Source organism: Pristiophorus japonicus, chromosome 16 (assembly GCF_044704955.1).
Source record: "Pristiophorus japonicus isolate sPriJap1 chromosome 16, sPriJap1.hap1, whole genome shotgun sequence".
NCBI lineage: Eukaryota > Metazoa > Chordata > Chondrichthyes > Pristiophoridae > Pristiophorus > Pristiophorus japonicus.
The window spans coordinates 77,213,508-77,237,269 of record NC_091992.1 but is presented as its reverse complement, the minus strand read 5'-3'; the positions used below and the strand labels follow the sequence as shown (position 1 = coordinate 77,237,269).

Below are 23,762 nucleotides of genomic sequence, written 5' to 3'. Positions count from 1 at the left end.
TGCAATAGTCAGCGAACATCCCCACTTCTGACCTTATGATGGAGGGAATGTCATTGATGAAAATGGGTGGGCCGAGGACACTGCCCTGAGGAACTCCTGCAGTGATGTCCTGAGGCTTTAATGATTGGCCTCCAACCACCACAACCATCTTCCTTTGCGCGAGGTATGACTCCAGCCAATGGAGAGTCCCCGTTCCCCCCCCCCCCAATTCCCATTGACACCACTTTTACGAGGGCTACTTGATACCACTCGGTCAAATCGGCCATGCATTTGAAGATTTTAAACTTTAGCGAATTTTAGAGACACTAGCTGATCTCCCTTAGCTACCTACAGACAAAAACTTAAATAGTTCTCTCTCGTTCTGACTATCTGACTCGTTTTCTCTCTCTTCAGGTCTCTTCCTTATTGTTGTCTCTTCTGTATTTTCCCATTCTCTATGGCTCTCTCATACTTTTGTGTGTCTCTCACTCTCCCGCAGAAATTATGCGGCCTCTTAAACAAATATGAAACTCTCCTCTTGGGCAGAAGTGTGATCGCTGCACTCCCTTCAGGAATGTCCCGAGCAGGTTGCAAGAGGCGGAGGGACAGCTGCTGCCCATCCCAGTGCCTCCGTTGCCGAACCGGGAGATAGTACTGGGCCTGGGCCGGGGCCTGGGCTTGGAGTCACTGGCGTGGGGCCAGGCCTGGAGAATGCACAGGTATCCCATGCCAGATGAGATCTCTGTCACTGCTGCCGACTCAGGGGGTGGGGGGTTTAGGGGTGCAACGTACACAGGCTAGGGGAAGAGTAGTGAATGGGGATCTAGCCTGTGAGGGAGCTGGGGGTAAGGGGCCTCAGTCAGGGGAGGGGAAACAGAGGTTACCGACTGGGATGCACCTCTACCCCAGTCCCACTTACTAAATTTACATGTGGTGAAAGAAATTTGTGGTCTATTCAACCGAGGTGGTATCTTGCAGTTCTCCATTTGACTGTCAGAGCACGTGCTTCACTGACTGGAAACTCTCACCATTCTCCAGTCACGGCCTGTGGTCAGATCATCGTTTACAATGGCAAATAAACAGAGGGTTTTGAGCAACTCAGCGTGTGCCAGCTATTCAAAACCATTCAGTGGCCTCATTTACATCAACCATGTGTTCAGAAATACAACATTCTCACCATGCAAGTCAATTTTCCCCTATTCGGCCATGAACCATGGGTGCTTCTATTAGCACAGCGTGTGTGGTCATGTGACCCATACTGTTGCTATGGATACACTTGTCCCAGCCACCCGCACCATAAAGGGTTGTGAAGAGGTTCTGCTGAAACAACCAGATGGGGTGCCTCCGATATAAATTACATAGAAATTGGAACATGGAAAAAGAAATAGAATTTGGAAACAGGCCGGTCAGCCCAACCAGTCCATGTTACTTATTCCCCACAAGCAGTTGTCCTAATCTCCAGTTTGCCTATCTCTTTACAGCACGTACGTTTCTGACTGAGCTATTTCAGTGTAGATGGCAGCAGCTCTGGCTTCAAAAGAACAAATCAAATGGAGAATGGCAAGTTACCACCTCAGTTGAAGAGACTACAGAGTTCAAGGAGATTCTTTCACGTGTTACAAGTGGGACGAGGGGGAGGACCTGGGAGTGCATGTCCACAGATCCCTGAAGGTAGCAGGCCAGGTAGATAAGGTGGTTGAGAAAGCATACGGAATACTTGCCTTTATTAGCCGAGGCATAGAATACAAGAGCAGGGAGGTTATGTTTGAACTGTGCAAAACACTAGTTAGGCCACAGCTAGAGTACTGCATGCAGTTCTGGTCACCACATTACAGGAAAGATGTACTGGAGAGATAACAGAGGAGATTTACAAGAATATTGCATGGACTGGAGAATTTTAGCTATGAGGAAAGATTGGATAGGCTGGATTTGTTTTCTTTGGAACAGGGGAGGCTGAGGGGAGACCTTATTGCGGTTTACAAAATTATGAGGGGCCTAGATAGAGTGCATAGGAAGGACCCATTTCCCTTAGCAGAGGGGTCAAGAACTAGGAAGCATAGATTTAACGTAATTGGTAGGAGGTTAAGAGGGGATTTGAGGGGAAATTTCTTCACCCAGAGGGTGGTGGGGGTCTGGAACTCACTGCCTGAAAGGGTGGTAGAAGCAGAAACCCTCACCACATTTAAACAGTACTTGGGTGTACACCTGAAGTGCCATAATTTACAGGGCTACGGACCAAGAGCTGGAAAGTGGGATTAGACTGTAGAGCTCTTTGTTAGCCGGCGCGGACACAATGGGCCAAAATGGCCCCCTCCGTGCTGTAAATTTCTATGAGTCTAACAAACTAACTGTGGAGGACTGCCTACATACCAACAACAGTGTCTCGTTCTACAAGGAAAGAAACCACTGCCACAGATCTTCTTACAAACCACCCCCTTACCTGCAGGATAATGTCGTAGAGTCGGATCAGGTCTTGCGGCCGCAGTACGCGTTTCCCCTCATCTTGCATTGGCTCGCTCAGCTGCTTCTGCAAGGCCTCGGCCATGATAACGTTGCGTTTTATCGCCGTGGAAAGCTTGATGTACGTAAGGTAGCTGTGTGGGTGTCAGCAATAATGAGTATTGAATAATCTGTAGCCTAATAAAGCCTCATTCAAATTTCTTTAGTTTAGTAAGAATGGGTTTAAAATGTGAAACATTTTTGATAGGGTAGATACAGGGAAACTATTTCCTCTGGTGGGACAATTGGAGTTTTCAAGACCGAGATAGGTAAGATTTTTATTGGGCAAGGATATCAAGGGATATAGATATGGAGCAAATGTGGGTAAATGGAGTTAAGAACCTAAGAACATAAGAAATAGGAGGAGTAGGTCATTTGGTCCCTCGAGTCTGCTCCGCCATTCAATAAGATCATGGCTGATCTGATCTTGGCCTCAACTCCACTTCCCCGCCCGCTCCCCATAACCCTTCACTCCCTTATTGTTTAAAAATCTGTCTATCTCCACCTGAAATATATTCATTCGGAGAAGTGTGAGGTAATGCACTTGGGGAGGGTTAATAAGGAAAGGGTATACAGATTAAACGGTAGGCCAGTTAGAAGTATAGATGAACAAAGGAACCTTGGAGTGCTGTGAACTTTTTGACGTGGAAGCAAGTCATCCTCGATTCGAGGGACTGCCTATGATGATGATGATAATATAGTCAATGATCCAGCCTCCACAGCTCTCTGGGGTAGAGAATTCCAAAGATTCACAACTCTCAGAGAAGAAATTCTTCCTCATTTCCGTTTTAAATGGGCGCCCCCTTATTCTGAAATTATGTCCCCTAGTTCTAGATTCCCCGATGAGTGAAAACATCCTCTCTGCATCTACCTTGTCGAGCCCCCGCAGAATCTTATACGTATCAATAAGATTCCCTCTCATTCTTCTAAACTCCAATGAGTATAGGCCCAACCTGTTCAACCTTTCTTCCTAAGACAACCAACCCCTTTATCTCAGGAATCAACCTTGTGATATAGATAAGCCATGATCTAACTGGAGCTGAATGATCTACTCATGTTCCTCAAGAGAATACTACTTATTAGATCTCAGCTCCGGTTTGCACTTCATCTTGCAATCAGTTACTATTCTTTTGGATGGTCATTTATCATTGCAAGATTACTACACAACAACCAGCTGCAGGATTAGAAACATAGAAACATAGAAAATCGATGCAGGACTAGGCCTTCGAGCCTGCACCACCATTCAATATGATCATGGCTGATCAGGGGACTTTGGATGGAGGATTAAGCCCTCTAACACCAATGCAAGTGTTCTTGTGGAGCACAAACCTGCAGCCAGGTTTATTTTGAGGTTGGTTGGTAGGGGTGCACCACCATTACACACTAATTTCCATCAGTTTCTGCTGCCATTCTGCATACCTCTTTTACATTATCTCCCCCCGCCCTTCGATAAAGGCGCCGACTCAAGATACTTGGGTTTTTCTGCGGAGAGGTGATCTTGTAGAGGGAGATAAGATAATAAATGGTACGGAAAAGATTCATCTTACATTTAGTTAAACAGCGAGAGTAGAGCAAGGGGGACAAAAGTTTAACCGAGCAAAAGGAAACTTTGGGACTGGTATCAGAAGGTTCTTCTTCAGAGAGAAATCAACAGTTGGATTGAACTTCTGGGCAGAGTGGTGCAGGGAAAAATACTGAAATTATTTAAGAAGTAACAAATGTATTAAGTTAAGCTGAATGGGCTTCCTCCTTTAAGTACCTTGTGACCTTACTGGACGACATTTCCAGAGATGTCTGCTTGCCCTCCAGAAGCCATTCTATATGTGCGTCTAGACCGCAGGTGTTGGCAGGCTACTGAAGTGCAGGGGCATCACAGTCAGGCCGAGCTGATCCTCCACTCACCCATCATTGAGATACACACACAAGCCTTGCTGAACTTCTCCCACCCCTTAGCTACAATCAGACAACGTAGTATAGGAGTGTCAGCCATGGCTCAGTGGGTGGCACACTCGCCTGTGAGTCAGAAGGTTGTGGTCCCACTTCAGGGACTTGAGCACATAAATCTAGGCTGACACTCCATTGCAGTGCTGAGGGAGTGCTGCACTGTCAGAGGTGTCATCTTTCGGATGCGACATTAAACCAAGGCCCCGTCTGCTCTCTCAGATGGACGCAATAGATCCCATGGCACTATTTTGAAGAAGAGCAGGGGAGTTATCCTTGGTGTCCTTCAATCAACATAACAAAAAAAAACAGATGATCTAATCATTATCACATTGCTGTTTGTGGGAGTTTGCTGTGTGCAAATTGGCTGCCGTGTTTTCGACATTATAACAGTGACTACACTCCAAAAGTACTTCATTGACAGTAAAGCGTTTTGAGACATCCGGTGGTTGTGAAAGCTGCTATATAAATGCAAGTCATTCTGTCGTCGTCTTCTTTGTTTACATGCACGCCTGGACAGCTGAGCTTTTCTCACCCCTTAACTACAATCAGACAACTCAACACAAACTGGTCTAGCTCCTTCTAGTCTGTGCGGCTCAGATGCTCACTGCCTGAACCAGCTAAGCCTTTGGGCGCACTTCTGCATTAAGAGCAGGATACATACCTGTGGAGATATTGTAGGATGGACACCTTCCCCACGTCAGGCTCCAGAGAACGCTCCCGCTGCTTCTGCACCTGAAGAAACAGCAAGAAAACGGTCAGCAATGCTACGACTTGACTGTGTTAATGCCCTCCTACATTCCTAATACACCATTCACTTACACGTCTCTTGCCGTCCTACCCCCGCACAGACTTCCTGTATCTCTATACAGCTGCCACAGTCTCACTTTACTCTAAGTTGACAAACTTTTGGGGGCATTGGAAACGGAGGAGGATGCTCCATAGACCCTCACAGTTGACAGTGTCAAAGGCCTTTGTAAGATCGAAGGCAGCTATATATAAGGGCTATCAACAAAGGCAGACATTGATGCAGTGATTCAACATCGCCTCCAGTGCAGCCTTCGGTCGTCTGAGGAAAAGAGTGTTTGAAGACCAGGCCCTCAAATCTACCACCAAGCTCATGGTCTACAGGGCTGTAGTAATACCTGCCCTCCTGTATGGATCTGAGGCATGGACGATGTATACAAGGCACCTCAAATCGCTGGAGATATATCACCAACGATGTCTCCGCAAGATCCTGGAAATCCCCTGGGAGGATAGGCGCACCAACATCAGTGTCCTCGTCCAGGCTAACATCCCCAGTATTGAAGCACTGACCACACTCGATCAGCTTCGCTGGGCAGGCCACATAGTTTACATGCCAGATACGAAACTCCCTAAGCAAATGCTTTATGCGGAGCTCCTTCATGGTAAACGAGCCAAAGGTGGGCAGCGGAAGCATTACAAGGACACCCTCAAAGCCTCCCTGGTAAAGTGCGACATCACCACTGACACCTGGGAGACCCTGGCCGAAGACCGCCCGAAGTGGAGAAAGTACATCCGGGAGGGCGTTGAGCTCTTCAAGTCTCAACACAAAGAGAGTGAAGAGGTCAAGCGCAGACAACGGAAGGAGCGCGCAGCAAACCAGCCCCACTCACCCCTTCCCTCGACGAATGTCTGTCCCACCTGTGACAGGGACTGTGGCTCTCGTATTGGACTGTTCAGCCACCAAAGAACTCACTTTGGGAGTGGAAGCAAGTCTTCCTCGATTCTGAGGGACTGCCTATGATGATGATGATGATGATTATCCTAAGTGGAGGAAGAGCATCCGGGAGGACGCTGAGCACCTTGAGTCTTATCGCCGAGAGTATGCAGAAAACAAGCGCAGGCAGCGGAAGGAGCATGCGACAAACCAGTCCCACCCACCCTTTCCTCCAGCGACTGTGTTCCACATGCGACAGAGACTGTAATTCCAGTATTGGCCTGTTCTGTCACCTGAGAACTCACTTCTGGAGTGGAAGCAAGTCTTCCTCGATTTCAAGGGACTGCCTATGATAATTCATCCATCACTGAAATATCAAAAAATACAGCAGCTAGATCCAATTCGTCACCCAACCTACTCGCCCCATCCCATGCAGACATTGAATCCTTGCTGGGCATGGTTCTAAAGGTACTATACACCCTCCAGCATCATCTCCAGCTAGCCACTATTCACATGCGAGATATAGCAGGCTGTTCCACTGCTGCATGCATCATACCCTTTTGTTGTCGCCCAATGACCCGGCAATTGCCTTGTGATTAGGAGCCGAAATGCCACTGATTTCCCTCTCCTTGATCCAGAGGTGCCAAGGCCAATTCTAGCACTCATACAATGGCCAGACTGAAATTGACAACTCGGAATTTATGCAAGTTAAAGGGAAGATCGATTTACTCTTTATGCACTGATCCAGGAGCCCAATGTGGTACATATACAAGTGACCCACAAAACTCCTGTACTACTTTAAAATTTAAATCTCAGCCCAGATGAGCACTTACTAAGTAAGCCCGCACACTAACCATATAGCAGTAGTTTTGTAGATGGTCAGAGCCCATCTGCAGAACTGTGTTCAGTATTGAGCACCGCATCTCGGAAAAGATGTATCAGCTTTGGAGCGGGTGCAGCACAGATTCACCAGAATTATATCGGGGCTCAGAGGGTTAAGTTGCATGAACCTGACTTGCCTTGAGTATGGATGATTAAGAGGTGGTCTGATCGAGGTGTTTAAGATGATTAAAGGATTTAATAGGGTAGACATGGAGAAACGATTTCCTCTGGTGGGGGATCAAGAACAACAGGGTTGGAACCAATATCCTGGTGGGGAGGTTTGCTGGTGCGGTTGGGGAGTGTTTAAGCTAACTTGGCAGGATGTAACATTAGAAATGAAAAATAAAGTGCTCAAAGGATTGGGAGAGGTAGAGAGCACTAAAGTAAGAAATGGTAAGGTATTAGGTGGGGTCCAACTAAGGGAGAACACAGGATGGTCTAAGCTGGGTTTACAGTGTATGTATGTAAACGCACAAAGCATAGTAAACAAGGTAAGTGAGCTGCAGGCACAAATAGCCACATGGGAATATGATGTTGTGGCAATAACTGAGACCTGGCTCAAAAAGGGGCAGGATTGAGTATGAAATATTCCTGGTTATAAGGTGTTCAGGAGGAAAGATAGGAGGTGGTGTGGCAGTATTGGTAAGGAGAATGTTACAGTGCTGGAGAGAGAGGATGTCCTGGAGGGGTCAAGGACAGAATCTATATGGCTAGGGTTAAGAAATAATCGAGGTGTCATTACACTACCAGACGTATTCTGTAGACCACCAAATAGTGGGAAAGATATGGAGGAGTAAATTTGCGGAGAAATTACAGAGCGGTGCAAGAACTATAGAGTAGTAATAATGGGGGACTTCAATTATCCTAATATAGACTGGGATAGTAATAGTATAAAGGGCAGAGAGGGGGAAGAATTTCTGAAGTGTGTTCAGGAGAACTTTCTTGATCAGTATGTTTCCGGCCCGACGAGGGAGGAGGCATTGCTGGATCTGGTTCTGGGGCATGAGGTGGGTCAAGTGGAGCAAGTGTCAGTAGGTGAGCATTTAGGGAACAGTGATCATAGTATCATAATGTTTAGATGAGCTATGGAAAAGGACAGGGAGCAATCTTGAGTAAAAATGTTTAACTGGGGGAAGGCCAATTTCAGTGGGATGAGAACAGATATGGCCTGGGTAAACTGTAATTAAAGATTGGTAGGCAAAACTGTAATCGAACAATGGGCTGCCTTTAAAGAGGAAATAGTTCGGGTACGGTCGAGGTACACTCCCACGAGGGAGAAAGGTAGGGCAACTAAAGTCAGAGCTCCCTGGATGACGAATCAGATAGAGAATATGATGAAGCAGAAAAAGAGCGCGTATGACAGATGTCAGGTTGCAAATACATCGGAGAATCAAGCTATATATAGAAAGGTCAGAGGGTATGAGAATAGAATAGTAGCCAACATAAAAAGTAATCCAGAAGTCTTCTATAGGCCTAACCTTAAGTGGTGGGAAAATTATTGGAAAAAATCTTGAAGGACAGGATAAATCTACATTTAGAAAGGCAAGAATTAATCAGGGACAGTCAGCATGGAGTTGTTGAGGGAAGATCGTGTTTGACTAACCTGATTGAATTTTTCGAGGAGGTAACCAGGAGGGTCGATGAGAGCAGTGCGTACGATGTAGTGTATATGGACTTTAGCAAAGCTTTTGATAAGGTCCCACATGGTAGACTGGTCACGAAGGTTAAAGCCCATGGGATCTAGGGCAAAGTGGCAAGTTGGATCCAAAATTGAGAGAGGTAGGAAGCAAAGGGTAATGGTTGATGGATGTTTTTGTGACTGGAAGGATGTTTCCAGTGGGTTTCTGCAAGGCTCAGTACTGGGTCGCTTTCTTTTTGTGGTATAAATCAATGATCAAGATTTGAAATGGGGGTAAGTTTGCAGATGACACTAAAATTGGCTGTGTGGTTGATAATGAAGAGGAAAGTTATGGACTGCAGGAGGATATCAATCTACTGGTCAGGTGGGCAGAACAGTGGCAAATGGAATTTAATTCGGAGAAGTGTGCGGCAATGCACTTGGGGAGGGCTAATAAGGAAAGGGTATAGACATTAAACGGTAGGCCAGTTAGAAGTGTAGATGAACAAAGGGACCTTGGAGTGCTTGTCCACAGATCCCTGAAAGCAGCTGGCCAGGTGGATAAGGTGGTTAAGAAAGCATACGGAATGCTTGCCTTTATTGGCTGAGGCATAGAATACAAGAGCAGGGAGGTTATGCTTAAATTGTATAATACACTGGTTAGGCCACAGCTGGAATACTGCATGTAGTTCTGGTCGCCATATTATAGGAAGGACGCGATTGCACTGGAGAGGAGATTTACGAGGATGCTGCTTGGAATGGAGAATCTTAGCTATGAGGACAGATTGGATAGGCTGGGGTTGTTCTCCTTGGAACAGAGGAGGCTGAGAGGAGGCCTCATTGAAGTGTATAAAATTTTGTGGGGTCTGGATATAGTGGATAGCAAAGGCCTATTTCCCTTGGTGGAGGGGTCAATTACGAGGAGACATAGGTTTAAGGTGGTTGGTGGAAGGTTTAGAGGGGATTTGAGGGAAAGCTTCTTCACGCAGAGGATTGTGAGGGTGGATCTGGAACTCACTGCCTGGAAGGTGGTAGAGGCAGAAACCTTCACTACATTTAAAGGGTGCTTGGATGGGCACTTGAAGTGCCATAACCTGGAGGGCTACGGACCTAGAGCTGGTAAGTGGGATTAGACTGGATAACCTTGTTGGCTGGCGCAGATACGACGGTAAGTACTTAAGGGGATCTAATACGGCCAGTGATTTCCTGGACTAGTTTCGAACGCCTAGATGGGTTGGAGAGAAATTTTCCCAGATTTTTTCCCCCAATTGGCCTGGGGTTTTATCTGGTTTCTTGCCTCTCCCAGGAGATCTCATGGCTCCGGGTGGGGTAAAATGTTGCACTACATGGGATATCGCAGTTGTGGTGAGGCAGTTGTGGGTCGGATGCTCTTTACCTGTCCGCCATTGTTCATAGGTTTATGTGTAACCTTCAGGGCTGCTGACCAAGGGTCGTGTGGCTCTTTGTCGGCCGGCGCGGATACGATGGGCCGAAATGGCCTCCTTCTGCGCTGTAAATTTCTAGGTTTCTAAATAGTAAAAGGCTAGTAAGAGGAAGGGTGGGGCCGATTAGGGACCAAAAAGGAGACCTATGCATGGAGGCAGAGGGTATGGTTGAGGTACAAAATGAGTTCTTTGCATCTGTCTTCACCAAGGGAGAGGATGCTGCCATAGACATAGTGAAGGAGAGGGTAGTGCAGAGTCTTGATGGGATAAAAATTGATAAAGGTATTAGAAAGGCTGGCTTACTTAAGGTAGATAAATCACCAGGAGCAGATGGGATGCTTCCTTGGATGCTGAGAGAATTGAGGGCGGGAATTGTGGAGGTACTGGCCATAATATTCCAAGCCTCCATAGATAGTGGTGCCAGAGGACTGGAGAATTGCAAATGTTACACCATTGTTCAAAAAAGGGTGTAAAGATAAACCCAGCAACTACAGAGCAGTCAGTTTAACCTCGGTAATAGGGAAGCTTTTAGAAACAGTAATCAGGGACAAAATTAACAGTCACTTGGATAGGGGTGGATTAATTAACGAAAGCCAGCACGGATTTGTTAAAGGCAAATCGTGTTTAACCAACTTGATCGAGTTTTTTTATGAAATAACTGAGAGGGTTGATGAGGGTAATGCGGTTGATGCAGTGTACATGAATTTCCAAATGGCCTTCGACAAAGTGCCACATAATAGGCTTACCAGCAAAATTGAAGCCCATGGAATAAAAGGGACAGTGGCAGCATGGATATGGAATTGGCGAAGTGACAGGAAACAGAGAGTAGTGGTGAAGGGTTGTTTTTCGGACTGGAGGAAGGTATACAATGGTGTTCCCCAGGGGTCGGTTCTGGGACCACTGCTTTTCTTGATATACATTAATGACTTGGATGTACAGGGCACAATTTCAAAATTTTAAGATGACACAAAATTTGGAAGTATAGTGAACAGTGAGGAGGATAGTGATAGACATCAAGAGGACATAGACAGGCTGGTGGAATGGGCAAACACGTGGCAGATGAAATTTAACGCAGAAAAGTGATGCATTTTGGTAGAAAGACTGAGGAGAGGACATATAAACTAAATGGTGCAATCCTAAAGGGAGTGCATGAACAAAGAGACCTGGGGGTATGTGTGCATAAATCATTGAAGGTGGCAGGGTCGGTTGAGAAATCAGTTAAAAAGGCTTACGGGACCCGGGGCTTCATAAATAGAGGTACAGAGTATAAAAGTGTGGAAATTATGATGAATCTGCATAAAGCACTGGTTCGGCCCCAACTGGAGTATTGTGTCCAATTCTGGGCACTGCACTTTAGGAAGGATGTGAAGGTCTTAGAGAGGGTGCAGAAAAGATTTACGAGAATTATTCCAGGAATGAGGGGCTTCAGTTACGTTGATAGACTGGAGAAGCTGGGATTGTTCTCCTTGGAGCAGAGAAGGTGGAGAGATTTGTTAGGGGTGTTCAAAATTATTGGCAGAAGGGTCGAGAACCAGAGGTCACAGATGTAAGGTGATTGGCAAAAGAACCAAAGGCGATGTAAGAAAAAACTTTTTTACGCAGCAAGTGGTTAAGATCTGTAATGCATGCCTGAAATGGTGGTGGAAGGCATACTCAATTTTATCTTTCAAAAGGGAGTTGGATAAGTATCTAAAGAAAAAAAAAAATCTGCAAGGCTACGGGGAAAGAGCAGGGGAGTGGGACTAGCTGAGAGTTGACATGGGCTTGACGGGTCAAACGGCCTTCTGCCACGCTGTAACCATTCAATGATTCTAATCTTACAAATAGAGCTACGCCATTCAGGAGCTAAATCAGGAAGCACTTCTTCCAAACAAAGGGTCGTAGAAATTTAGAACTCTCTGCCCCAAAAGTCTGTGGATGTTGGGGGTGTCAACTGGAGCCTTCAAGACAGAGATTGATAGATCTTTGTTAGGTAAGGGTGTCAAGTGATATGGAGCAAAGACGGAAAAATGGAGTTGAGATGCAGAGCAGCCATGATTCAATTGGACAGCGGAACAGACTTGAGGGGCTGAATGGCCTAATGTTCCTATGTCACAGCTGAAAGCTATCGCAGGAAACTCTCAAAAGCTGCTCTTACTACGTTGCGCCGACAGCTTCAATCTCGCACTTACCGGATCCACCCTCAGCTCCTCGTGGACTCATCATCATACGCAGTCCCTCGGAATCGAGGAAGACTTGCTTCCACTCTTAAAATGAGTCCTTAGGTGGCTGAGATGCTGAGCAGCCACAGTCCCTGTCACAGGTGGGTCAGATAGTCGTTGAGGGAAAGGGTGGGCAGGGAGCCTGATTTGCCGCACGCTCCTTCCGCTGTCTGCGCTTGATTTCTGCATGCTCTCGGCGACGAGACTCGAGGTGCTCAGCGCCCTCCCGGATGCTCTTCCTCCACTTAGGGTGGTCTTTGGCCAGGGACTCCCAGGTGTCAGTGGGGTGTTGCACTTTATCAGGGAGGCTTTGAGGGTTCCTCTGCCCACCTTTGGCTCATTTGCCGTGAAGGAGTTCAGAGTAGAGCGCTTGCTTTGGGAGTCTCGTGTCTGGCATGCGATCAATGTGGCCTGCCCAGCGGAGCTGATCAAGTGTGGTCAGTACTACGTTTCGCCTATAGCTTCACTCTCGCACTTACCGGATCCACCCTCAGCTCCTCGCGGACTGCCTGGATGGCATCACGGCACTCACTCAATAGACTCTCGTATAGTCGCTCCTTGGCCTCGTCAGTTGTAGTCTGCAACACAAACCATTCAACAGTCAGAACACATCGCAGCCACCTCCAGGTACTGTGCCGAACCACACAAATGGACCTTAATTTATACTTGGTTGCGCTCAAGGAGAAAGGGTTCTCTCATTTTTTATAACCTGATTTAAGGAGGGATATACATGTTGAACCTCCCTTATCCGGAACCCTTGGGACCTGGCATGTTCTGGATAAGGGATTTTTCTGGACGAGTGTGGTCGCGTTAAATTGGATGGTACAGGTACTGAGCAAGGGGATATCGGGGCTGGCTGGCTTGGGGCTGGGAGTGCAGCAGAGAGATCGTGGGGCAGGGGGTGAGGGGGGGTGCGGAGACATGGTGGATCGCGGGGTCAGGCCAGCGATTACGGGAGTTGGCAGCAAGGAAGGACTTCAATTTGTTCCTGTTGGAGTTCTGCGCATGCGCCACCCGGTGGCCGGGAGTGGTTCTGGATGAGAGGTGGTTCTGGATAAGGGAGTTGTGGATAAGGGAGGTTCAACCTGTACTTGCATTGGAGGCAGAGAAGGTTCACTTGGTTGATTCCTGAGATGAAGGGGTTGTCTTATGAAGAAAGGTTGAGCAGGTTGGGCTGATACTCATTGGAGCTTAGAAGAATGAGAGGTGATCTTATCGAAACTTAAAAGATTCTGAGGGGGCTTGACAGGGTAGATGCAGAGAGGATATTTCCACTTGTGGGAGAACCTAAAACTAGGGGCCACCTAGAACTAGGGGCCATAGTTTCAGAATAAGGGGTCGCCCATTTAAAACAAAGATGGAGGAGGAATTCCTTCTCTCAGAGGGATCTTTGGAATTCTCCACTCCAGACAGCTGTAGAGGTAGAGAATTGAATATATTTAAGGTAGAGATACACAGATTTTTGAACAACAGGTGAGTCAAAGTTATGGGAGCGGGCAGGGAAAAGGAGTTGGGGCCAAGATCAGACCAGCCATGATCTTACTGAATGGCGGAGCAGGCTCAAGGGGCCAAATGGCCTACTGCTCCCATTTCTCGTGTTCTATTTATATGCAATAGTCACTCCCACATGCACGACAGACGAAGGGGTAAAGTTTCCACTACACCCAGTTGACTAGTGTGCTGATACACACTGCCCAATGCTGTGCACAGATGAGCACTTGGGGAAAAGCAGCAAGATCAGCCGGCACTGGTGCAAATGAGTCAAAAAGACAGGAGGAGGAGAGAAAATTTAAAGAGAAAGGTCCCAGCATCTGGAGTTTGTCCCAGTGTGTCAGATAGAAACCGGAGCAACCATAGGAGACTGTGTGTTGCTGGGCCCAGCTCGCTACAGATCTTGGTTATGGACCCCTCAACACGTGAGGGTGATCTCAGGCAGTGAAACTGTGGCTACAATTATTGAATTCTAGAATGCTCTGGCACTGAAACTGGCCATTCAGCCCAACAAGGCTGTGTCAAAGTCTTTCTCCATGAACCACCACATCTAATCCCGCTCACTCCCCTCCCTTTAATATTCCACTTTTTCATGCAATCATCTAACTCCCTTTAAAATAAATTATTGGACTTTGATTCAGCAACAGCTTGAGGGGGAGAATTTCACATTCTAGCCATCCCTTTCATTCTTTTTTTTGCTCTTATCATCTCGCTGACCAGTGAAAACAATCAGTCACTATTTACACCATCGTCTTCCTGCAGGATCCTGGCCCCAGAACATCACAAGATACCAGCCCGATTGCATGATTAGGTTCAGATGAAAGCACTTCAGCTCAATTCATCTCATTCTCCCAGAACACCAACCCTTCCATCTTCAATGAGCCAGCCTCCTAGCTTCAACCACCCTTCTTGGTAGCCTATTCTAACTTTTGATCACGCCCACGTGTGGAGAAATCCAGCATTGTGCTCGGTCTTGACCACGGCTCAGTGATGGCACTCTCGCCTGAGTCAGAAAGGAGGTTTTGGGTTTGAATCCCAGTCCGGGGACTTGAGCACAAAATCCAGGCTGACACTCCAGTACAGTACCGAGGGAGAGCTGCACTGTCGGAGGTGCCGGCTTTCGAATTAGTTGTTAAACCAAGGCCCCGTCTACCCTCTCCGGTGGATGCAAAAGATCCTAGGCACTATTTTGAAGAGCAGGGATGTTCTCCCAGTGTCCCGGTCAATATTTATTTTTCAACCAACACTGAAAAACAGATAATCTGGTTATTTATCATATTGCTGTTTGTGGGACCTTGCTGTGCGCAAATTGGCTGCCACGTTTCCTACATTACAACAATGACCACACTTCAAAATAACTTCATTGGCTGTAAAGTGCTTTGGGATGTCCCGAGGTGGTGAAAGCACGATTCAAACATCTAATCACTCAATCCAATGCTTTCCGTACCGTCACTGGAGCTCTCTCATCAGGTTCTGCGCCCCTAATTCGTAATATTTCTATCGCCTCTCTGTTCAAAAACCCAACCCTCAATCCTCTGTTCAAAAACTCCAACTACTACCCTATCTCTTAAGTCATGAATGGGAGGTCAATACCCAGTTCTGAACTCGCCATCACTAATTTTTCAAATCCTTTGATCACCTACTTCCAGTGCTTACCGATACCACTCTATCAGGTTCCGCGCTTCTAATTCTCAATATTGCTATCGCCTCTGTCCTATGAGGATTAGGCCGATATTCTCTAGAGTTTAGGTGATCTCATTGAAACATACAATATTCTGACAGAGCTTGACAGAGTAAATGCAGGGAGGATGTTTCCTCTGGCTGAAAGTCGAGAACCAGGGATCACAGTCTCAGAATAAGGGGTCGGACATTTAGGACTGAAATTCCTTCACTCAGAGGTTGATCTTTAGAATTCTCTTGTCCAGAGGGCTGTGGAGGCTCAGTCGTTGTATATATTCAAGACAGAGATCAAGATTTTTGGACATTAAAGAATCGAGAGATATGGGGACAGTGCAGGAAAATGGAGTTGAGGTAGAAGATCTCATTGAATGGCAGAGCAGGCTCAAGGGGCCGAATGGCCGACTCCTGCTCCTAATTCTTATGTTCTTAGCTACGCCATTGTCACCTCCAGACTCGATTACTCCGAACGATACTCTACTTGCCAGCCTACCATGTTTGGCCCTTCACAAATTAAGTTTATCCAAAACTCTATCACCCGCATGCTACCCTGTGGGACAAAGGCTCACTCCCTTAGTCCTTGCCAAGCTTCACAGGTTTCCTATCGTCAAAGGATTGATTTCAAAGTCATTATCCTCATTTGCAAGTCCCTCCGCATTCCTTATCTCTGCATCCTCCTTCAGCCAGTACGTGCCCTATACAGTTCCAACTCTGGCCTTCTTTGCACACCTCTCCTGCTCCAGTTATTTCAGCCCTATACTCGTCAACACTCTCCCTAAACCCTCCTTCCTTCAAAAAGGCTTCTTAAAGCCGAGCTCTTTAATCTTGACTTGGGTCATCCCTACCCCTTCTCCCACTACTGCTTGATGTTCTGTTATTTCCACCTCTGAAGCACTTTGGGGTGTTTTTATTACATGACAGACAACCCTCGATTATCTGGACACGGATCCAACGGAAAACCATTGTAACGGGATTAAAATTCTGTTGCTAACAAGTGAAAGGACATCCCCAAATAATTTGGAAAAATTGCCTTCCAAACACTGTGCTCATCTGTATTTGCTCATTCTCCCTCTTACACACTCACTCTCTCTCTCACACTCGCACATTCTCTCTCACACTCACCGTAAGAATCACCCTCCTCTGCCCTTGCTTTCCTGGTGTGTGTGTGCGCATGCTGCTGCAGCCGCTGTCTCTCGCAGCCGCCGCTGACATTGGGAACGGGGGCAGGGCCGGCAGCGGTTCCAGACACAGAACCCGTCATGTATCTTACATTATTATATATAACTGTATCCTAAAATGCTATACATGACTGTAATAAGATATGACCTGTAACCACCAGCATACCTTACCACCAGGGGTGCACTTGCAAGAGACAGGTATATAAGGACAGGTCTCAGACAAGTGCAGCATTCCAGAGCTGTGAAATAAAGGTGCAGGTCCAGTGACCTTGACTTCACTACATGCCTCATGTACTGAGGGGACAGAACTTTACAGAACCTGTACATGCATGTTGGTAATGTCCATCTTTTGTTAGCTGATTATATTGATTCATTAAGGTTTTAACTTATAAATGTAAACTCGCCCTAACGATTGTATTTATTCATTAAAGTTTTAACTTTAAAATGTAGATTCACCCTAACGGAAAAATCGTTTACCCAGAATAGCCCAATCCCCGAGGGACCCGGATAATCGAAAGTTGCCTGTATTAAAGGTACTAGATAAGTGCAATTGCTGTCGATGTATCCCATATGGTTAATGGCTCCACAGCAGATTCTCAGAATTGCTTCCCGTTGTCATCTTCAAACACAAAACAATTTAGCAAAAGAAGCAAAAGCTACAGTTTTGAGCACATATTACATTTATGCAGTGGAGTCACTGAGCACGGTAAAGGATCCCAAAGTCCATGGAATCATATAATCCTCCAGCAATTCAATTACCAGTTCATGGCCAGCACTGAATACCAAGGAATGTGCTACGTTCTACACAATAGAACACTGTCTCAATGACAACACTTTTACCATTCATTTAATATTTGTTTATAATAGCAGCCACTGATTGTCAGGTGTAAGGAAAATGGAATCATGCAAGGGCTATTGTGATGTGGGATTGTTGGCTGCACAGTTCAGCAGGTTTGTAAGCAGCCAAGCGCCCAACCCAAAGAAGGTATGTTGGGACTATGACTGAATGCTGAACAGCCTGTTGTACTGGTTACGAACTTGCCTGAAGGGTGTTAGCTACTGCAGCTCAGCTTGGGTCCAGTCACCTGTACCTCAGGTGCTTATCCCCACCTGTACAGTAAATATTGATCAACATTACAAAGGATGGCAGATTATCCTAAAAGACTTGGCTCTGTGTTGATGAAGGAAAACCACAGTTGGACTGCAGAATTGGGAAGTTAAAGAAATAGCTAAATGAATCAATCATTCCCGATGACCGTAGCTTGGGAATCAATGCAAACAGGAATGGTGTCTGAGTGCTGGATAGGGCACATTTAATACCAATTCATAAAAAGGGAAAGGTGAACTTGGAAAGTACAGGTGAGTGAACCTGGCGTCTGTAGCAAGGAAGACATTAGAGGGCACCCAGCAGGAGAAAATAATGAATCAATTGGAGAAATATGGACCAATGAGAGAATCAGCGGGGTTTTACGAGAACGAGATTGATCATGCCCAATTAATCCACTGGGCTTCCTCAATTACATAACAGACCTAATGGACAAGAGGAACTCGGGAGAATGCCATATATTTCAATTTTATTAAATCATTTGACACAGCACCACACAGGAGCTAAGTTGAATGGCACACAATGGCAGCGTGGGTGGGTGGGGCAGGGACGGAAAGGTCTTGTGAAATCGGCTGAATCCCAGGGAAATAAGTTGAGCTGTACACAGGGCTGCATCAACATGGAAGGAGGGGGCTAGGCATGGTGCTTCAGGGATCAGTGGTGAGGACGCTGCTTACAATGTATGTATATCATTTGGAAGCAGAGGCAAAAGCAAAGTTTGTTGACGATACGAAACTGGGAAGGAGGGGTGGGGAAAGACACAAAAACATGAAATGTGGAATAAATACAGAAATATTGAGATAGATGGGGAAGTTGGGTAGATTTTATTTAATGCTAGTAAGTGCAAAGTGAGAAGACTGTGGAAGGGGAACAGACATGGGACTGTGTCAACAGACTCCACCTGAAGCTATGAGTTTAATACAGGTCACTATATTGGAAAGGGAAGTTACGTAATATTTGGCCACTTAGTCAATGAGCAGGGGAGATCGGAGTGTCAGCGCCAACAGTTCCAGACAACACCTCCAAAAAAAAAACCACCGGTTACTTGGACATTTCATCTCATTGTTGTGTGTGATTTTACTGTGCAAAAGCTGGTTGCCACGTTTGCCTATGAAACAAGCAAATGTATTTTAAAGACAGCCGTGAATCACTATAAGAAATGCAAATTCTTTCCAACGGTCACTAGAAGACTTGCATTTATATAGCGCCTTTCACGGCCACACAACATCCCAAGGCATTTTACAACCAACGGATATAAAAGGGGTCGGAGGGTCTAGTAAGGAGGAGGAACTGAGGGAAATCCTTATTAGTCGGGAAATTGTGTTGGGGAAATTGATGGGATTGAAGGCCGATAAATCCCCAGGGCCTGATGGACTGCATCCCAGAGTACTTAAGGAGGTGGCCTTGGAAATAGTGGATGCATTGACAGTCATTTTCCAACATTCCATTGACTCTGGATCAGTTCCTATGGAGTGGAGGGTAGCCAATGTAACCCCACTTTTTAAAAAAGGAGGGAGAGAAAAAACAGGGAATTACAGACCGGTCAGCCTGACATCGGTAGTGGGTAAAATGATGGAATCAATTATTAAGGATGTCATAGCAGTGCATTTGGAAAGAGGTAAAATGATGGGTCCAAGTCAGCATGGATTTGTGAAAGGGAAATCATGCTTGACAAATCTTCTGGAATTTTTTGAGGATGTTTCCAGTAGAGTGGACAAGGGAGAACCAGTTGATGTGGTATATTTGAACTTTCAGAAGGCTTTCGACAAGGTCCCACACAAGAGATTAATGTGCAAAGTTAAAGCACATGGGATTGGGGGTAGTGTGCTGACATGGATTGAGAACTGGTTGTCAGACAGGAAGCAAAGAGTAGGAGTAAATGGGGACTTTTCAGAATGGCAGGCAGTGACTAGTGGGGTACCGCAAGGTTCTGTGCTGGGGCCCCAGCTGTTTACACTGTACATTAATGATTTAGACGAGGGGATTAAATGTAGTATCTCCAAATTTGCGGATGACACTAAGTTGGGTGGCAGTGTGAGCTGCAAGGAGGATTCTATGAGGCTGCAGAGCGACTTGGATAGGTTAGGTGAGTGGGCAAATGCATGGCAGATGAAGTATAATGTGGATAAATGTGAGGTTATCCACTTTGGTGGTAAAAACAGAGAGACAGACTATTATCTGAATGGTGACAGATTAGGAAAAGGGGAGGTGCAAAGAGACCTGGGTGTCATGGTACATCAGTCATTGAAGGTTGGCATGCAGGTACAGCAGGCGGTTAAGAAAGCAAATGGCATGTTGGCCTTCATAGCGAGGGGATTTGAGTACAAGGGCAGGGAGGTGTTGCTACAATTGTACAGGGCCTTGGTGAGGCCACACCTGGAGTATTGTGTACAGTTTTGGTCTCCTAACCTGAGGAAGGACATTCTTGCTATTGAGGGAGTGCAGCGAAGGTTCACCAGACTGATTCCTGGGATGGCGGGACTGACCTATCAAGAAAGACTGGATCAACTGGGCTTGTATTCACTGGAGTTCAGAAGAATGAGAGGGGACCTCATAGAAACGTTTAAAATTCTGACGGGGTTAGACAGGTTAGATGCAGGAAGAATGTTCCCAATGTTGGGGAAGTCCAGAACCAGGGGACACAGTCTAAGGATAAGGGGGAAGCCATTTAGGACCGAGATGAGGAGGAATTTCTTCACCCAGAGAGTGGTGAACCTGTGGAATTCTCTACCACAGAAAGTTGTTGAGGCCAATTCACTAAATATATTCAAAAAGGAGTTAGATGAAGTCCTTACTACTAGGGGAATCAAGGGGTATGGTGAGAAAGCAGGAATGGGGTACTGAAGTTGCATGTTCAGCCATGAACTCATTGAATGGCGGTGCAGGCTAGAAGGACCGAATGGCCTACTCCTGCACCTATTTTCTATGTTTCTATCTAAGTGTTGTCACTGTTGTAACGTAGGAAACGCAGCAGCCAATTTGCACACAGCAACTCCCACAAACAGCAATATGAAAATGAACAGATAATATGTTTTAGTGATGATGGCTGAGGGATAAATATTCTCCGTAACACCGGGAATAACTCCCCTGCTCTTCTTTAAAATAGTGTCGTGGGATCTTTTACGTCCATCTGAGGGGGGAGACAAGGCCTCGGTTTAAAAGATGGCTCCTCCAACAGTGCAGCGCTTCCTCACTTGATTTTGTGCTCAAGTCCCTGAAGTGGGACTTGAACGCACAACCTTTTTGACTCAGAGGCAAGAGTGCTACCCACTGAGCCACGGCTGACTGTACAAGATTAATTTTCCACTACTTTAATATAGATGTAACAAGTTCCACAACAACTTGCCATCTGATGAGTAACTAGGGATGGGCAATAAATGCCAGCCTTGACAGCAATCCCAATATCCTGAGAATATTTTTTTTTGAAATTTATGCCTATTAAAATAGATAAGACAGAGGAATGCGTAAGCTGAATCAGACATAAATTATTAATAATGAGTTATTATTTAAATAGAGAGACTCCAAAATGCTGCGGTACAGAGGGATCAGGGGGTCCTTGTACATGAAACACAAAAAGTTAGTATGCAGGTACAGCAAGTAATCAGGAAGGCAAATGGAATGTTGGCCTTTATTGTAAGGGGGATGGAGTATAAAAGCAGAAGTCCTGCTACAACTGTACAGGGTATTGGTGAGACCACACCTGGAGTACTGCATACAGTTCTGGTCTCCGTATATAAGGAGGGATATATTTGCATTGGAGGCAGTTCAGAGAAGGTTGACTAGATTGATTCCTGAGATAAAGGGGTTGTCTTATGAAGAAAGGTTGAGCCTACTATACCCATTGGAGTTTAAAAGAATGAGGTGTGATCTTTACTGAAACATATAAGATTCTGAGGGGGCTTGACAGGGTAGATGCAGAGAGGATGTTTCCTCCCCGTGGGGGAATCTAGAACCAGGGGGCATAGTTTCAGAATAAGGGGCCGTCCATTTAAAACGGATATGAGGAGGAATTTCTTCTCTCAGAGAGTCGTGAGTCTTTGGAATTCTCTGCCCAAGAGAGCTGTGGAGGCTGGGTCATTAAATATATTTAAGGTGCAGATAACAGATTTTTGAACGATAATGAAGTCAAGGGTATGGGGAACAGGCAGGGAAGTGGCGTTGAGGCCATGATCTTATTGAATGGAAGAGCAGGCTTGAGGGGCCAAATGGCCTACTCCTGCTCCTATTTCTTATTTTGTTATGAATATCACAACAGCAACTTCTAGGGTGATAGCTCGATAGTTTCAATGGCCTCCCAGTAACTATTTCCAAAGTTTTGGGTGAAAACGTCCACGTCTTCCTTCTAACTTCCTCAATTTTGTGTCACCAAATATTTGAAGTTTACCCAGTTCAACTTTGTCATTCCTTTCATAGCAACAACAACTTGCATTTATATAGTGCCTTTAACATAGTAAAAACATCTTAAGGCGCTTACAGGAATGTTATCAGACAACAGTTGACACCGAATTAGAGATATCGTATTTGTTTACATTATTTGGTTTTAATTAAGACTGGTTTGTTCACAAAGGGCTGGATTTTTCGGTCCTTTGTGTTCCGGGTTTCGCCCCGGAGCAGCACGAAAGGCGCCGTTCAGGTCTCCTGCACCCCGCCGAGAAGAGCTGCGCCGGGTATGCAAACGCCTCTGGTTGCGACACCGGCAGTACTTTGGCCTTTTGTCCGATCCGTCCGCCGGCAATGACCGCCTGGGTAAGCAGTCCAGAGGGAGGTAAAGTTCTCCAAAGGTAAGTGCGAGAGTTTGTTCGTTTAATTTTTTCAACGATTTGTATTGTGGTGGTGTGGGCAATGTTTTGGGCATGTAATTTTTTTTTTTTTTTTTTAAAGGTCTCCCCCCTCCCGGACCCCGGCCTCTCTCGGAGCACACACGGGCCGGCAGTTTAGCACACGAGTTTCCCATCCTTGCGCCACGAAAAGTGTACAATGCCTCCCGTCGCGCTGCGCCCCCTGACACAGGGCCCAGATGCCCAAACTTCCTTACCAATGCACAAACTATTCCTGGCCGGTAACTTTCCTGCCCCGCCTCTGTTTTCGCCCCGAAAACAAAACAGCGTAAAATCCAGCCCCATGTCTCTTACAGTTTCTATATAAGCGTGCTGTTTATAAATCAGAACACCTACACTGATTACACTCAGGTAGAAACGATACACAGGAAAAATGAGAGAAGCCCCATGTCATAGGATTTAGACCCCACAACTGTGCTAACCCAATAATTCACAAATGACAAAAAAAACTGTATTCCATGAAAGTGGGATACATATTGCTTGGGGACAAGAGGATAAAAATACAACACATTTCCCTGGGATCTGGAACACAATTAGTGGGAGCCCCGAATGCGAGCAGTAATCACCATTTTACAAACTGCAAAGACTTGCGCTCATAATCTCAGCTGACACTTCATTGCAGTAGAGGGGGTGTGCTGCATTGTTGGAGGTACATACGTCTTTTGGATGAGACATAGAAACATAGAGAATAGGTGCAGGAGCAGGCCATTTGGCCTTTCGAGCCGGCACCACCATTCAATAAGATCATGGCTGATCATGCAACTTCAGTACCCCATTCCTGCCTTCTCTCCATACCACTTGATCCCTTTAGCCGTAAGGGCCACATCGAACTCCCTTTGGAATATATCTAACGAACTGGCCTCAACAACTTTCTGTGGTAGAGAATTCCACAGGTTCACAATTCTCTGAGTGAAGAAGTTTCTCCTCATCTCGGTCCTAAATGGCTTGCCCCTTATCCTTAGATTGTGACCCCTGGTTTTGGACCTCTCCAACATTGGGAACATTCTTCTTGCATCTAACCTGTCCAACCCTATCAGAATTTTGTATGTTTCTGAGATCCCCTCTCATTCTTCTGTTAAACTGAGGACCTGTCTGCTCTCTCAGGTAAAAGATCCTGCGCACACTATTCTGAAGGGCAGGCGAGTTCATCTGGTGTCCTAGCCGATACTTATGCCTCAACCACCACCACCACCAAAAACAGAGTGCTGTTTGTGGGAGCTTGCTGTG

At 46.0% G+C, this 23,762-nt stretch overlaps 1 protein-coding gene across 1 annotated transcript in view; it reads right to left on the bottom strand.

The window, feature by feature from the left end:
- srp68 (signal recognition particle 68) overlaps positions 1-23,762 on the bottom strand; it is a 77,932-nt gene that overhangs the window by 19,679 nt on the left and 34,491 nt on the right. The window contains exons 9-11 of the mRNA XM_070857466.1: positions 12,726-12,824; positions 5,084-5,154; positions 2,420-2,573 (exon numbers count right to left, since the gene is read on the bottom strand). Of these exons, the coding sequence (XP_070713567.1) occupies positions 2,420-2,573; positions 5,084-5,154; positions 12,726-12,824 (324 nt within the window). The remainder of the gene's footprint in view (positions 1-2,419; positions 2,574-5,083; positions 5,155-12,725; positions 12,825-23,762) is intronic.